The 18,577-nt window shown below is 33.7% G+C and overlaps 1 protein-coding gene across 1 annotated transcript in view; it reads right to left on the bottom strand.

Moving 5' to 3' along the window:
• Positions 1-8,928: 8,928 nt before the first annotated feature.
• LOC117100491 overlaps positions 8,929-18,577 on the bottom strand; it is a 26,256-nt gene continuing 16,607 nt past the window's right edge. Inside the window, exons 3-5 of the mRNA XM_033240201.1 lie at positions 15,633-16,516; positions 14,644-14,812; positions 8,929-11,090 (exon numbers count right to left, since the gene is read on the bottom strand). Of these exons, the coding sequence (XP_033096092.1) occupies positions 10,841-11,090; positions 14,644-14,812; positions 15,633-16,491 (1,278 nt within the window). The 5' untranslated portion in view covers positions 16,492-16,516 and the 3' untranslated portion in view covers positions 8,929-10,840. The remainder of the gene's footprint in view (positions 11,091-14,643; positions 14,813-15,632; positions 16,517-18,577) is intronic.

Raw genomic sequence — 18,577 nt, 5'->3', positions numbered from 1 at the left:
AAATAAATAAAAAATAGGCCTAGTTTTCCCATCCCAGCCAATCAAGTAATCAAGCAATCTAGAAGTCCCAATTTTTTAAAATAAAACACTCATTTTGGGAGTAGAGGACTCCTCTCCCATACCCAAACCCTCACATACCGCGGATCCGGCCTTCGGCCCTCGGATAACGCTGCGCACTATAGTTACACCCATTAATACTTAGCCCCCCCCCCATAAATTATATTCTAGAGCCGCCACTGTGTATAGGGCTAACAAAATCTATAAGACCTTACATGCCTCTCATTGTGCTTGAAAAAATTGGAGGATATTCTTCTTTTTAACCATTTTATTATAAATACGTAAGTCAATGAGAGTTCTAGTTTGTCGACAATGTTGTTGTATAGGCAAGATATACAGACAGCATACGTTTCCGCTTACGTTTCTTATGAAAAGTTGACTTGGAGTCAACTTTTCATAAGAATCGTTTGCAACGCAACGTATGCGAGTTCATTCAACAAAAAGTCACTAAATCGCGGTTTCCTGTCAAATAGTGAAAAATCGACGTATCACATGAAAATTCAATACGTCGGTTTCCTGTCCAAAACTGTTTTGCGACGATTTTAGTTTACGTTACGTCGATTTCGCAACACACCAGTCGTAATCGGTTTCCTGTCAAATCGCATTTTCTTACGATAAAACGACGTAATCGTAAGTAAATCTGCCTTCTTACGTCGACAGGAAACCAGGCTGTAGTTGTAGTACGAACAGTGTCTTGGCGTTGCCGTCACGGTCCATTAAGCATGGTTTCCTGTCGACGTAATAGTTAGTAGTAGACTGGCCGCGTAGTCAAAACGAAAAAAATAATGCCCACTGAACGATACTAGTACGGTAATTTATTAAGAAACACTTTTTAAGAAAGGAAATCCGGATCGAAGCAATCATTAATTACAATACTGCCCTCTGGAATCGGTACAAAAAGCTGTTGATAAATAATAATATGAAAACAATATGATAACATAATAATCTTAGTCTATTTTTTGCTGTCATCTTTAACAGTAATGCTTTAAAAATAGAAGGAATATAAAATACTATATTTTCAACTGTCACCAATCGAAGAAAATTTTCTCGTTGCATTTTGCGAAATCTTAGTCATCATTTATCGCTTCATATAATACGATTGGAAACTCGCAAAGTCTACACGATAACTGTTGCACTATTCGCTATTCCTGAAAGTTTCTTTTTGAGATTGTTTTATTATTTCTTTTATGCCTGAAGCTCCTTTTTACAAATGTTAGTGTTACATTTTAACATTGTATAATTTATATTTTGGTATCCGTGCAATTCGGGATCGGCTGCTCTCAGAGGTGCAATCTGTTCACCTGTTGGCCTTTTTCCATCACCGGTAACTTTTCATGTCATTGTTATTTTATATTATATTTGCCTGTGTGAAGTCGGAGAAATAAATAAAAATCATCATCAGGAATTTTAACAGTTTTTCAGACAATGGATTACTATGTTTCCTGGACAGCATGATGTCATTAGCCATACTCCCTGGAACACGTTAATTGCTAAGACCATTCTTCGTCACATTATGATTTATACGGTACTGGAATACACAGTCAACGGCTACCAATGATGCACTGTCTATTTTATTTTGCTTATTTCCCCTTTTTCCAAAAATGATAAAATTTCCCCGACAAGGCCATCATCTATTTAAGGAGACACATACTGTAGAGTATGACCATGTTGTATTCGATTGAAAATCTGACAAAATGTTACTTTCCCTGTTGACTATCCCCTTAACAAGTATATTATACTTGTAAAGGGGATAGGTCAGTTTTGAAGATACATCGTCGTGCTTGAGGCCAGCATATTGTATAAACAACGAAACTTTTCGAGTTAAAGGCCACCATATTTGCAATCTGTGGGGTAATAAACAGTTTTGTGAAAACAAATACAGGGGGGGTATATTCAAGTGGATTCTCTACTGTCATTTTCAAGGAATTTTAACGGTAAATACATCCAAGCACCGAGTGGTAGGCCTGTACGAATTTAATAATCATTTAGACGTCCAATTAATGAATTGAATTTATCATTTAAAATTCTCAAATCGGCTGCCGTAAGGTATTTGTTTTGTTTTGTTTGTTTTATTGGTTTTTCCACACACAACATAAAAAATACAGTGAATGCAAACTTAACTAATATTGCAAATTTAGAAAACGAATAAATAAGTGTGTGGATGGAGACCAAAATAAGTTTGTATAAACTTTAAGTCATTGCCACCGTTTAAAATTAGAATTTAAAAAAAAATAGATTTGATGACGAACAAAACTATATATTTGAATAATCCCATGCAGTCTGGTTTAACATGAAATTTAATTTTAAAGACACACTGCACCATAAATTAAAATCAATGTGATCAACGTCCACTAGTCTGATGGTTCACATCGAACATAAATCGAGTTTCATTCAATTTTATCAGGATATAGGCCTAGTTCACATCGAAATAAGATTCAGTTTTTAGACTTCCAAAACTGGACTTCGATGTGAACCATTCAGTGGAGTACTGTATCAAGGAGTCTTGAAATGGAGATGGGGAGGGGGAGGTGTAAAGCTCAATAATTAAGTCAGGGAGCAGTAGGTTGCAAAAATAAGGTGAGATTACTTGAGCCTGATTATTTTGCTTCAGACATTTTGAATTTAGGAGCGAGCTGTTGTTTTTTGGGTGTTGGTGGGGGGCGGTGGGTGGGGGTTGGAGGGCGTTAAGCTTCTCCCTCACTGCACCCCTAGATAAGCTACTGGAACCATCCAGATGTATCACTGGTCAGTTTTAGGGGCTTAGGGATTCTGTAATTTCAGGGATCCTCCAGTTAATATGAATCTAAGTGAGACCTCTATCGGTCACAAATAAACCAATCACGTACTTCCAGTTTTTTAGTCAGTATGTCGCTATGACCCCTAAAAATAACATGGTTGTGTTTGCAATTACGATTATCCTCAATAGGATCTAATAAAAGCTAATAAAAACCCAATCCAATGTTGTATTTGTGTACACTGGTACCACGAAAATTGCTTGAAATAAGAAGAGGTATCTGGACCATCTTATATCTGTAAGCATTTGCCGTCTATTAAATCTATAATCTTAATGACGTAATAAACTCACAAATACGTTTGAATATAAGAAATAGCAATTAATGTTATTGTTCTGTTCCATAACATATAGTAGGCTATATAGTTCAACAATGAATGCAATCTTGTAGTAGAGGTAATGAATCGTCAAATTCGGAATAGACGACTATCGTAGGTTATTAATATTTTGAGAAGACAATTACCATAGTTAGTTTAAACAGTCAATCATTAAACATCGGCTGATGAAGGGCAATCGCCTGTTCATGTAGACAAATGTCATACGAAGGTGATTGTCAAATGACTCGTTTTACTTATGCTAAAATGAATTGATGAAAATTATCCATTGTTGGTTCATTGTTTATAAGAGAATTATATTAGAGGAAAGTCTACTAATAAATTAATTTTTAGTTACGTTTAACTCTACATTTTGGAACAAAAATATTATGTAGTCTCGTTACATATCAGCACACATTGAATACTATAGAGAAAAAAGACTAAACAGGTTAGAAATGCTAAATATTGACAAAGTGAATTCAATCATCCATCCAACCATGGAGAGTCTTACAGGTTGTGGATTCCTATCAGGTGATGGCTATTACCTGGCCATAGACCACACCATCAGACTGTGACTTTCCTATAATCTTTGGCAGGTGAATATTCTTATTGATTGTTTATGATAAGGGCATTATACGTATGAAAATTTCTTAATGTTGCCATGGTAACCTAGTACGTTAACTACATAAATCTTAAAATTGCTTTCCTGTACCCGATGGGGTTACTGGGCCTAGGGTATAATTAAGAATCTACGTAGAAAACCCTGGATGTTATTTAAGTATCATAGAGTGTTAAGGTTATCAGTTTATTAGAACTTTTATTGGCTACAAAGTTGGAACGTGATGGTTAGTCATAATTTATATGTGAAACGGGAAGGAGATTAAGCCGGTAGGAACTCGTAGGTTAAGGCTACAGATGAATCAAATAAGTGAAAATAATGAATATTAGTTATTATGATAGTTGGTTGCCTAGAAATAGAGGAGAAGAGAGTAGATTGCGTAATGCCAACCTTCTCTCCTTACCCAAGATACGCACCAAACGGTTAAAAAATACTCTAATCCCCTATATAGGATTAAATTTTGACAGTCCATTCTGTTTTATTATCTGATGTTTTGTACAATCATTTCAATTCAGCCTTTGGCTGTCATTTACAATTTTGGTGTTTTTGATGAATGAATAGGCCTATACATTGAATAGACTCACAGAAGATTGTTATTGATATCATTAATAGGCCTATACATACATTTTGAACAATAAATTTAAATGTTTTACTCATTTACTAAGTTACTTCCGAAAATACTTTGTCGTCACTTAAATTTACGTATTATATTTATAGTACACAAGTTATTATGCTTCAATTAAATTAAATTAACTTTATAATCAAAGACAATAAATTATACAGTTTGAAATTCCTGTTGTTTGTTCACAAGAATCTTTTGACTTGCGCAACGACGCGACTCTAGAACAGGTTCACTCTTGCGTGCCCGTCCTACGTTCTCTGCACAACGCCGATTTGGACAAAATTGCGTCCTAGAACCGCATCGTACAATATACCGTATATATATGAGTAGGGAAAGGTGGCGATGATGTACGTTGTTGAATGGGGCAGTCGAGGAGGCAATCGGTGTGGATGTAATGGTTACCATGTCATTATTTTTTCTAAAGGACGTCTTTGTAGTTAATGTTTCGAGTGTCTTTGCTGAATTCTGTAGTCTTTGTGAGGAATTATTTTGCAGTGTGATCAAACCTGGATCCAGAATGTTTCAAACGGGGGTTGGAGCACACAAACAGTAGTTTCAGAATAATTTAATAAGCGACCCAGCTAACAATATTATGTTCTAAAAACGTTATAATGACGTTACATTTTGGTAATAAAAACGTTATTTTGTAGAACCATGTACAACCTAATTTCACAACCTAACGTTTGAATGTTCTTACAACGTTGTGTGAACGTTATTTTGTGATATATACGTAAGCACAACGTTTGCGAACGTTATAAGAACGTTTTGTGTTTGCTGGGGAATAGCACATATTGCATTGAAATTTTTTTTTAAATGTGGCAAAACGGGACGGGAGCCCTTCCCTGTGACGTCCCTTTCCTCTACTGGATCTTCCCCTGTTGGTTTGGGCTACCCTCTTGTAAGTGAAAGCATGGTTGCCCTTTGACCTTTTTGACGGCCAGATTCCTCAAATCTGGCCGTATAAATATTCGCTATATTTGGCCGAATTTGTGAAACGCTTAAATTCTATTATTATTTGATTCCAATGGTGTACTTTTGTTTCATTGAACGTTCCTAGTCGTACTCACACTAAACACTAAATCTATGTTGCCCTTTTAGCCGAGTTGATGTAAGAGAGTTTATTTAAAGGATTAGCAGTTACACTTAATAATTTATATTGTTTGGATGAAATATATTTTTTATGAAGTTTATCCTCGTTTAAGTCTTATGAAGACAGTTCAATGCAAGTTTGTACAATATATTGTGTGTCTTTGTATGTTCCATCCTAGTGGAGGTTCTATCTCTTTTGGTTGAGAATTGAATAAAATAAAATCAATTAAATACTTTAATTAACTTACTATTGTCCACTTGAATTGTATAGGTGCTGCAGTGTTCTTTATGTAGAGGCCATATAAATGCTCGACGTGATCATTCGGGTCACATTCATATTCACATGTGTGATTAAAATAGAAAGAAATGAGTATGGGTATAACAATGCATGAAAGTAAAATAAGATGTAACGAATTATATTGGAAGCAACATTTTTTAACATGTAACCCTATGATGAGATAATTAATTCTACACAAAAAAAATTACTCTAATCAAAAACTCTCGTTTCAAGTATGTATACTTTCACATTAGATCAGGTAAAATGTTACACTTCATCAGAAAAATTAAAAGTAATAATGCTTAGAACCTATATTGTATAGGGTCGGTGATTATTTTTTCTCATACGAAAGGTAACATATAATTCTATACAGTCTTGGCTATTGTACAGTAAAGGTGTTACGTAATATAAGCCTATTGTGTCTTTGAGTGACCTGTAAGTTAACAGGTCACTCAAAGGTTTACTTTATGGAATATGTGGTAGAGGATTGTCATTAATTGTTCTGCAGTCCGGTCGTGACATTTTTAATTTTATTTACTGTATTCATTGTTGGCGAGTTGCTCAATTATGGACATGTTTTGTATTCTGTGAGTTTGAAGTTGTCTTTGTCACTTTTGTGTAACCATGGAGGAATTTAAACCAATTCCTCTATTTTTATATGGAACGCAGTTCAAGCAACAATTTTTATACTAGTCGGCCTTAATGTGATAGAAAGTGCATCGATGAAAAACGCTCAAATATGATAAATTCACTATAGATGTAATGAACATTTCATCAATGAATAATTCATCAATAAAAAGAGCTTCTATGATAAAAACAAAATGCACCCTGCACACATGATGAACAACGCATCGATTAATAATACTTCAATTTATATGTGTGCATATATAGCAGCAAAGTAAAGAGCTGAGCACCTCTACTACTATAGAATAAATTTGACCATGATTAAGTCATTATACCGCCACATTAGGCGCGAAAACAGCTGCTACTGCAGCGTCTCACAAGTTGTCAGTTTTTTTTATTCAACTTCCTTATTTCATCCTCTTAATAATGAATAAAATATGTAACCTAATCATCTCATATATGTCTGTGTGGTATATGCATAATTCAAAAATTCATAACTTTCAATTTTCAATTGTTATATATATTTGCTTAGAAAACAAATTTTCCGTAGAAGTGTAGGCCTACCCACAATAATAAGCTTCGTTTGCAGGGAACCTACTCATTTTTAAAAATGTCATTATAACGTTAATTTTCTTTTGAAGTCAATAAAAACCAAAACATATTCAATAATCTATTTATTTTATTTACTTATTACACAATTTTAGGAGAAAATACAATATAAAATACCCTCCATGGATAAGGGTAGGGAACACGCCTATTGTTCTTAACGGTCACTTGCGGCCCCTTTCCACTAAAATGAATTCGGCAGTGGTGCATACCATAAAGCTAGGGTCTGTATCATCTTTGTATGTTAAAGTGTCGGATGCCGAAATCTAATAACCAGTTTAAAAAGATTGTAATTTTGAATAGAGAGGATTTGTTTGCGCAAATTTAGTCTAAAAGCTAATAAATGTGTTTTACAATCCATAATACTAGTCAATGTGGTTAATAATCTATAATTAAAATGCGTTAGCCACGTTGTCGCTAAACAATCACAAAAACATTCGACATTCCGCAAAAAAATGATAGACAAAGGTAAGCATTCAAAGATTGTTAGCACGTCTATTGCCAGTAAAATCAGTGATGAAAGAGGTGCATTAATAAAATGAAGTGCTCTAAATGTATTTTGAGAACATTTTGTTAGTCTGGGAATCGTTTATCCTGTCTTCAGCACGATCACAATTCGTTAAATCTAGAAAATGTACATCTATCTTGTGTGCATTTAATGTTTATGATGATAATGATGATGACGACGATAATAAAGATGAATAATAATAATAATAATAATAATAACAATAATAATAATAATAATAATAATAATAATAATAATAATAATAATAATAATAATAATAATTATAATGATAATGTATTTCAACAATATTTTTTGAGGGTAATAATAACAATAATAATGATTATGGAAATTTAAATCCTTTATAACTATACAAGGAATATGTTTAGGATGGTAAGGGCTTTTCCTGTCGATCGTGATTATTAAACTTTACTATAAAAACAGATTGCAGTAAAAGTATAAAAATGAAAGGAAATTATTTTCATAATAATAATAATTATACATATTTATTAGTTATATTTTGCACAAAACTGTATATATATAATTATCAAAGTGTATATTTTACCGGTAAAAATGACTTTGCCCATCCACAGTGTTAGGTTTGGAGTATGCCATCACTAATCATGGCGAAAATGATGTGTGAACGAATACTGTAGGCGTTCAAGCGGATAAATACTCTGCCTTATTTGTTTTGCTATTATTTAATATCCTCAGGGGATTTAAGTGTAGTAATAAAAGACAAACGTAAATGATTTACGTTATGTTATGGAAAGAATATTAAAGCCGATAACAAATCTGTTTCAGTAGTGATTAATATTGCGCTTATAACATATATAATCCATTCTTCTTATCGAGTCACTACGTAGCTAGTGTGTATAATCTTGCTTACGTAGTGTGATAGAAGGATTCGCAGGTAGGATGGATACCTGATATGGGCCGCGCATAATCCATTGAAACATCTATATACGATACATAGAGGCCTATATTAATGGTAGTAGTGTTTGACGAAGTTAAAATATATTAAATGAAATGTGCACACACTTGCTAAAAGCACTAAAAAAATACTAAAATAATCTATAAACATTTAAATTGTTGAATTTTCTGTTTATATTGCGAAGGATGTTCAACGCTTTAAGATAGTCACACTGAAATCAGAACTACACGAGTTCCATTACGGTTGCTAAGGTGATTCTTATTCATCAATAATAAGCATGTGCTCCAGCGACGTAGTTTATATACTGTACTTGATTTTATTTAACCTACATTGCCATAGGAACAGTTTCAACGTGAGAAATGGCCGACATTATGTTTTAATTGAACTTAGAGCAAAACAAGCTACAAAAGCATGTGCAGTTGTTATATATGAAATAATATGACCACACCAGAATAAACAGACGAGAACAACAGCGAAAAAATTAATACGTTATTTTTTTAAATATTTCAAATTTAATCTTCACAAATTTACAAATAATAATCATTAAAGATAATGGGGAACGACATAAACATTAAATGAGTTTTATAACGATGAAATATTAAAGTTATTACTAGGAGAAAAATAAATATACATCAGTTTTCATTGATTTCAATGCATTATAATAATAAATGTAATAATTCACAGCAATCTATTGCTTAATGGCAACAAAAGTGTTTGTTTATTCTATTTTTTTTTAAATTATAGACCTAAAAATTAAGCAATTAATATCATGAAATTCGGTATCGATGTGTCACAGTTAGGCCTAATCACGGTCTGTAGCACACAGATTCTTGGCGTAATTCTTTCGATTCTCCACTTAATTAATTATTCTATAACGAAACTTCACTAAATAATAGATTCACAATTAGATAATACCATTGACGCGTACCTAATTATGTCTCATGATGCCTGATACTGAACTGAACTAAACTGGAGGTAGGGAGGTAAGAAGGTAAGGTTATAAGAAGATGACATTTTTTACAAACTTATAATGTATTCTTAGGAAGACCATCCATTTTTATGGTTCGGTTCTCAAATGAGACTAAACTAAGACTCATATCTCAGTTGGTAAATTAAGCAACTGCAGAAAAGAGGATGCGGGTGGCTCTTGGATTCAAATCCTGAATTGACGAATACGGTTTTTCATAAATGCTATATTATCATCTAATTCTACAGTAACTGTTTGATAAAATACAAAGTCACATTAACGTATCGATAGACACAGCCACACCGCAGCACACGATGTTTTGTCATCATCTTCGACTGGTTAGTCGAGTTTATCCTCCGAATTGCATCCATGGTCGTTGTTTTCGTCGTTGGCCGCTTATCATTAAAGCACCCAGTTGCTTTTCTTCCTCGTCATCAGCGGTGGCGCCACGATTTCCCCGATAGGGGTTCCGAGGTCCCCGACGGGTAGGGGATTCCCCCGACAAGGGGGAATATTTCCCCGACGAGAGAATAGTGGGAGTGGCCGAGCGTCATTTAAAATGATGCGAAAGTGGTCGAGGGGGCGAAGCCCCCGAAAATTTTGACAATTTAGGAGTTTAAAGGCTTATTTAATCGATTTTAGTGTGTACTAATATGTACAAAATACATATAATTTGTTTTTCTCCCCGACGAATTGTGGTTTTTCTCTCCGACGGCGTTTTGGGGTGGGGCTGGCGCCACATCTGCTTGTCATCTTCACAATAGTCTCTTTCATAATCGTGTCTAAGAGTTACCGTGGTCTTCGTATTTTTCATTTTAGTTTTTAATTATTGTTGTCTTTAGAAAAATCAGAACTTTGTTCGTGAACTTTCTGTTTTAGTTGGAAATATGTAGACATGGCCTACATCCATCAAAAAACCATTAGCTATTACAAGTAAGTCATCACGATAATACTATTTTACGATTTTTCTTCGTTAATATAATGATTATATTATCGTATATTGTATTCATTATTTATTGTATTCTTATCACTTTTCATTATCATTTTGCTTTATATGAGTATATCAATGTTAGGAGGTTGTATCATTATTTCTATAGCCTAAAGAATGATATTGCTATCGCTAAAACAAGCTGTACGATTTTTATATATCAGTTTCACGATAATTAATAAGGTGATTCCATCCCTAGTAACTCTTGCTAATTTGTGCAATTAATTTAATCATGTACTCAGCAGTAATAAATAGTAAAATGTTCCAATGATGTTCATGAATACTCAAATAATTATTTAGACCACTGGAATGCATTTAAAATATGCCGACAAGCGCGTTTGCTCATAAAAAATAAACGGAACGCTTGTATATCTTGCCAAACACACAAAGTACGTTCCATCCTCCATGGTTCAATGCACACGGCAGTACGACATGATCATTGACATAGACCTATGTAGTACTAGCACTTAAAATAAAGCCATTAAAGGTGCAAAAGTTGTAGGTGTCACTGTATATGCCGTAATTGTTTGACGGACCGAGCCTCAACCACACCATGTCTCCAGCTGCCAATTGCAGAACAATATTCTGACTCTGCATAATGTTTCTGCTGCTTTGGTCCGTGTACACGGACGCCTCTGGGGACTGCCTATCATTTATCATCAGCGACGCTCCAATGTAGTCATCGTCTAACGACCGCAACCTAGAATGAAATAGTAAAATTATTAATGATAATGAAAGTATATTGTCCGAAAGTTCTGGTTCTATTTCTGGCTGTCACTTTTACTTTTTAACTGTTGCTATTAAATTTATATCACTACTGATATCTAGGCATTGTTTCCCACAGCATTGTTGTTTTTCAGTATTTTTACCTTTGTAAAATTGAAATACAGTGCTCAAACTAGGAACACGTTGTAATAATCGTATCAAGCATAGCTCATCAGCAATTTCATTTATTTCAGTCATATGAACAAAAGTGTCTCTGGCGGGATTCGAACGTGCAGCGAGTTAAGGCGAGTATCATACCCTTTATTCCAGAGACAACTCATAGGCCTATAGGCCTACAAACATCAATGATATGAAATAAATTTAAAGTAATAATACAATTTTAAAAGAATAGGATTTGAAACTTGCTATTGTACTATAAGTGGTGGCGCCAGTGTGGGAGGGGGCTGGTTTTCATGAGAGCTACCTCAGATTATCAGATTCTAAAAGTCAATTAAAAAGCCTTTCAAATTCCTAGCCGACGCTTCCGAGGGTTCTGCCCTCCCTCTGCACCTCTTTTTGGTTCTGGTGGCAAGCCAGAGTGCATATCTCCACCAGGGACATTATCAACTCTCTCGGTGTCGGAGAAATCGCCCTACTGCCGCACCCCCGTTGGGAAACTGCGATGTGAAAAGGATGCATCTTAACTGCTACAGTCACAGAAGGCATTTTATGGACTGCACAGCCACTGCACCGTATAATTGCTTCTCAAGACTCATTCGGGTTCTTTCAATTAACCTAGAGATGTTGAATAGATAAGTGAACACAAATTAAACGAATGCTTTAAGAGAAATATAACGTGTTTGGTTTGTATTGTAGAAACTAGTTAAATTACAGTGCTCCGTATCAGCCCGAGCGATACGGTACCGTAGTATCACCAACATGATTTTGGTATATGGGCCTACTGCAAACAGGGTTATGTTTTAATATTTTTTTAAGAAAGCAAATATTTGAAAACTACCTGGGCCCTTATTTTGCTATGGTGAAATATTAATAGACCATAAAACATATTCCCGTTTTAAACTTGCAATTGTTTGTGCAACTGTGATGTGATTGGCCCTTGTGGGTCCTATGATATTAAAACAATATTATTGAAGAAATGATGTTGAAATACATGTATACATGTACATTGTAAAATGCAGATATACCTGTTGATAATCATCCTGTAGATGTGTATAAGAGACAGCACTTATCTATTCACCATCTGAAAGCAGTAGCAGTAGACATACATGCTGTCTCTTATACACATCTAGATGTGTATAAGAGACAGTATATATATAAACAAAAAACTCCGGAGAGAAGGTAATAAGTTGCCAGGTATATATTTATTTAATAGTGAGCATATATATATATATATATATCCTATATATATAGGCCTATATATATATAATAACATACAGTAATTCATTGCCTCGAATTAGATTGCCTAAAAACGCTTGCAGATATTCAGTCCAATTTTTATCTACTATAACATCGCCTACATTCGAATTTCCGATTTCCTATGTATGTTATTCACTGTATAAGATAAATTGTTATGTCATTGAAATTTCGGTCGTCGTATTTCTTGATTTTTAAAATTAGGTCCATAAATCATTTTCATTTCAAATATACTAGTGACATTTCATCGAGAAATCCAATCAACTTAATATTCTACTAACTGTAGCGGTGTTTTCAATAAAACTGACAGGAATCCAAAACCTATGCAGAGCAAATTGTAGGCCTATTTGATAAAAACATGTGACATGGCTAAATATTGTGATGATGACATCATTACCACATATAGCACATCGTGTCAATAGCATACAACAGTTCTCTTTTAGTCTAACTTAATATATTTTATTTATTTATTTTTGACATTCTGAACAGAATTATACGTATAATGTGATACGCTTATAATAAAATTTTCAATTTGTATAAGGCGCATAGGTTGGAAACGTGGTCAATATATTTTGTTACTTCTAACTTTCTAGTTTTGGTCTATTTGTATCACAAATGTGTCCCTAAGATGTGCTCAAGTAGTTTGTAAGGCTTAAATTGTTAGATAAAATGTGTAATGTAATCATTGATAATACCACCAACTCCACAATAATATCAATTTTAGCAGATCCGGTAGAATTGTTTCCTCATTAACAAACAAAAAATGGACACAAAGATTTCAAGTGCAATTAAGGTGTTAAAAGAAGATAGTCATGTATTTTGCTCATTTACTTTTTCATATTTCAGTGTGTGTTATTCTGTGCAATCTGTGCTTAGATTAGTTTCATAATGTATAGTACTCTGTACATTGTACAGAGAAAGCCAATTTCATGTATTTTATTCACTACTGTATATGACCAATAAAATGAACTTGAACTTTACTTGTGGGGATTTTATTTAATTCGCATACCATATAATAATATACTGTACATTCAGAGCAGTACTTAAGATGCGGGTATTTGATCATTTATGGTAATTATACTGTTCTTTTTTATTTTTTTGAGTTCAGAAATTAGGCACAGTTGGTAATATGGTTACTGGTGGAACACGTTGTATGCACTAAACCGTGGATTATGTTCCTGGCGCTAGTCCATCAAGTTGCTCCTTCGTTTGCACGTTGAGAATGTTGCACTGCCAAGGGGCGGCACTCACCTTCAAGGGTTCGAGGACCTCGTCAACATTTCCTGATTGGCATACTCGGAGACGTAATTTAGTTAGGCCACTTTAATTTAGTTTTGAATAATTTGGTTCATAATTAAACATTTAATTGACAATTCAAAACGTTGTTGCCACTTTAAAGTGATTTTGATTAAAATCTAAAATGACAAACGACCCGCTTCTAAGTAACCTTGTTGACTGGTCATGTAAAATGTATCATCTTCGTATCATGCACACGTCAGCATAATTATATCATCATTGTTCACATTGGTGATTGGAATGGACGTAAATATGCAGCATTGAAATGATAACAGAGGCTATTTAAAGAAAACTGATTAAGTGTTCTATACCTGTTGCCAACTACCATGTGAATTTGCCATATGTTTGGTGATTCCAAGAGTGAATCCTATATGCGCAAATCATGATTAATATCAACAAAAATGCTTTTAATAATAATAATAATAATAATAGGCCTAATAATAATAATAATAATAATAATAGGCCTAATAATAATAATAATAATAATAATAATAATAATATTTGCTGTGATGAGTCTGCAGGTTTGAATCCCACCAGCGACAATTTGTTCATACTGCACACTGGAGAAACGAACTTTTCGTTAAAAGGCCTTTATATATTATGCTTAGTACGATTATAACATCATATGTTCCTATTTGTACACCGTTTTTTCATTGCTTTTGCATTTTATATATATATAAATATATATATATATCTTATATATATATTATACATATTATATATATATATTATATATATATGTTTATATATATGTAGGAATATGCCCTTTAATTTAAATTATAATACTTATATTACAAATGTATTTTGTAAAAACCTACGTGAAAGAGAAGTAATAATATCCAGTTACAGGGGCAACGAACGTACTGTTACTCTCAATCAGATCAGCGCCTAAGTTAGTGACTACATTGTCGAATACTATAATCTGCTCTTGGTTTGAGCCATACAGATTACTTGTCCTGGTCGCTGAGAAAACTGAGTGCGTTGCACCTACGAGGTGTTTAAAAGGAAATAAAAACACATGAAACTTTGTCGAAATTTCAAATAATAATAATAATAATAATAATAATAATAATAATAATATTATTATTAATGTGTATAGTTTGCCTTGCGACGAACTTCATCAATGAATGCACCTTACATCGTTCTAATCAGCAGTTACAAAAACAATATTTTTTGAGTTTACGTATTTCAAATCATATCGTTCCTTTGTTCATTATTACGAGGCTTGCCATCCAAAAACCAGAATCATTGGGACATTTACTGGAATCGACTATACTATTGCAAAGTTATGAGTAAAAGTATTACATCTTCTCTGGACTAAAGTATACAATACTGCCAAATTCTTAGGCTATATAGGCCTACTCAGTTTAAAAATTAGCGACAGTACGCTGGTTTTGGAATGGCAAAGCTTCATATTTTCTGTATTGTATCACGAAACTTTTGAAAAAATGTCTTATTTTAGAAAGATAAATAAGGAGCAGTCGACTGATTGGTTTCCTCAGTATTTTTACGTACGCAGGCGTAATTAAGAGAGGCCTATAGGCCTACACTGTAATATAACCAAGAGCGTATTACTCGAAGACACATCTGACTTTCAATACACAAGACGCATGAGCTTCTGTGTTGCCATCAGAAAATTAGGAAAATTAAGTTATAATATTAGTTCGGGCATATATATCTTATAACATTCATCCTAAATGTTATTTTTATAACTCTTTAACCTAATCTTTGATATATATTTTTTAATATGGTATTGAGGATAATAAATATGATTAATTTTTTTATCAATATGTTTGTCTCTACTCACTTGTCAATGTGTTTCGACGGACTCTTTCATATGAGCTTTCTTCTTGTTTCCTGATTTGATCTCTGAGTTTAAGATCTCTGAGGTTATTATAGATGTTCCGGTGTGACTTCTCCAAATGTCCTAGACGTCCACTCAGCATCTCAACGTTTTCGTTCAGTTTCAAGAAAGCGGATTCATATAACGTTAGGTCATTTTGAGGAATATGTTTTTCGCTTGAAGATTCGCTAGCGGAATCATGGAAACTTCGTTTCGCTTTTCTAGTGCGAGTTCGTTTGTATTCGAATATTTCTGCCTCTCGATTTCCAAGGAATTCACTCAAACTTGAGTGTTTGTTGTCCCTTGGAAATTCTAAATTCTCTGGAAGGCAAACTTCTTTGAAATAGTGCTCATAACTTTTCAAAATGTTCGTCAACTCGTTTACGTTTTTCTGTTCACCATTATTTTCTTGGTTGATATTCGAGCGGATATTATTTACTGCAGCCAAACGATCCTCACAATCGTCAGAGGCTCCGCTTTTACCTACTAACTCAGCTTCCGTGTTGCCAAAGTTGTCTAACAAACTAGGTTGGTCTTTATTTGATAACGTATATTCCCTGAGAAAATCTTCAACAATTCGTAATCGTAATTCTAATTCTTCATTTCTTTGTTGCAACTGTGTGTTTTTCAGAACAATTTCGCTTACTAATTCCTTCATGTCTACTTGGCGTTGTATTAGGTCGTCATATTGACTTTGAAGATTCAGTAGAAAAGTTTGATGCTTGTCTAAAATCTCAATCTGTAGTTGCTCTGAACCCAATGATTTTGCAGCTGCTATTCCGAAGATTACGATGATAAGTCCTAATGTCTTTAATCCTCCCATCGTTTATGCACAAAGTAGTTCAATTCTGAAATACAAGACGCATTAAGAAGTTACTGAAAAGATGCCGGTAAACAAAAATCATATTTAAGTTTATATATTTCATTCGTTACTCTACGCTGCGCAAAGTCGCCAAAAAGAAACTTACCGTACTGTGATATGCTTACCGCGTATGCCATGAAAGCGGATTGACGTGTAATTAAGCACCGGTTATTTCGCCGGCTGTTATTCAAACGCACCCAAGCCTACGCAAAACGAATCACTCCTCATTAACGATGTTGAACCTTTACGTGCGTATGTTTGCTTTTACGTCACGATATTATGAAATCTAAGATATATATTGTACAATCTGGTTAAAGCCATTTGAATTAGAGTATTATTATTATAATTAAGGAATAATGTGCATGGAAACAAGTTTAACTGATAGCTATTATGATGTATCATCACGATCTACATTTTAAATGCAATACAGAAATATCGCTGAAGGATTAAAATAGACCTAATCGTCATTGTTTCAAGTATCAATCGTTCATGTGAAGGTCAATGATGAGACATAGTTTAGAATATTTATTTCTTCCTTAAAGATAGTAATACAATTGTTGTTAAAAAAAAAAAAACGAAACAACAGAATTCAATAATTTTGCAAAGACGTGTGGAAACTGGAGTATGAGGATACACGGTCATCGCTAACCAGGGATTGATCTAAATGAAACTGGTTAGCATCTAGGCCAACACTGTAAAAACAGCGTGGATGATTTAAACACGTAATGTTGTCCCGTCTTTATGACACGTTTAAAAGCTAAACGTGTTTAGATATATCTTAATGTGCTTAGGATCTTGACGTGTTTAAATGTGCTTAGGTATTTGACATCATGATGTCAAATACCTAAGCACATTTAAGGCTAAACACGTCAGAAAACACATTAGGCCGGACCTAAACACGTTTCTATAGCTTTTAAACGTGCCACCAAAAACGCGACAATATTGCGTGGAGCTTTGTGTTTAAATGCTCCACGCTGTTTTTACAGTGTATAGGTTGAGTCTCGATTTTTTGCATCGAAATTTTTAATAATCCATGGTCCACCAAACCAAACATAAAATACTTTTAGCACTAAACACCATTTTATCATTTTGAATTTCGCATTTGGAAGTTCTCAGGCGTATTTTATCAGACATCCATATATTAAGAATACTTTTAACTGTATAAGCCATTATTGGAAGTGCCCCATTGATCCATATAATAATTGCCTCATTTGGTGATGATTTGTCAGTACCTAAAATATAGGCCTACATTAAAGAAATCGAATCCGCGAAGATCGTCAATCATTAGTCAGGCTATATTCCACTGCAATAAGATTATATAGGGTAATTTTTATATAAAAAAAGTGGTAGGTGATCATGCTTTTTATATTATACCAAACTTTAACGAAAAGTCTGTGTATAATTTATTTATCCCGTTTTTTTTAAATGTTCTATGGAGTGTAGAGTGACACCTAAATATTTATAAGTTTTAAAGATTCCAATTTTTATTTACAAAATAATCTCAATATTCTTTTAATGTGTCACCTTTTTTTGATATATTTTGTCAGTTCCCATCTATTGTAATAAAACGATAATTCATTATTATTATTATTATTACATTTATTTACCCAGGGTAACCGAAACAGTTTAAAAACTGATTTCCAATGGGGCTCTGCATTTTACGCACATGGTCGTGACCGGTTATATTTTCTTCAATTGCTTTATACAATTTGTAATTGAACATGTTTGGAGAAGTCACAGTTCTCAAATCGATATCTAAATCATTCCATATATTTCGACCCAGTTACACTGAAACTCGTGAAATAAGAAGAAGTCACACTATCACTGTTCAGTACAAGATGACCTGCCTATAGACGATAATACCTTTATATGTTCCTTATTTTCACCAGTTTTCAAAAATTAATTTAGGCATTAGGGAAATTATGACAAAGGTGAACCCTGTTGTATTTCGCGTATACATGTTAAATGATTTATCAAATAGTGTTGCGTTGGAATAGTTTACTATACATTAGTGTTAGAATTAGGCTTATTATTAATAAATTTTAAA

This window comes from Anneissia japonica, unplaced genomic scaffold (assembly GCF_011630105.1).
Source record: "Anneissia japonica isolate Jap-2015-1 unplaced genomic scaffold, ASM1163010v1 scaffold685_len2926416_cov193, whole genome shotgun sequence".
NCBI lineage: Eukaryota > Metazoa > Echinodermata > Crinoidea > Comatulida > Comatulidae > Anneissia > Anneissia japonica.
The sequence above is the reverse complement of the archived record's forward strand: the minus strand, read 5'-3'. Positions and strand labels throughout refer to the sequence as shown.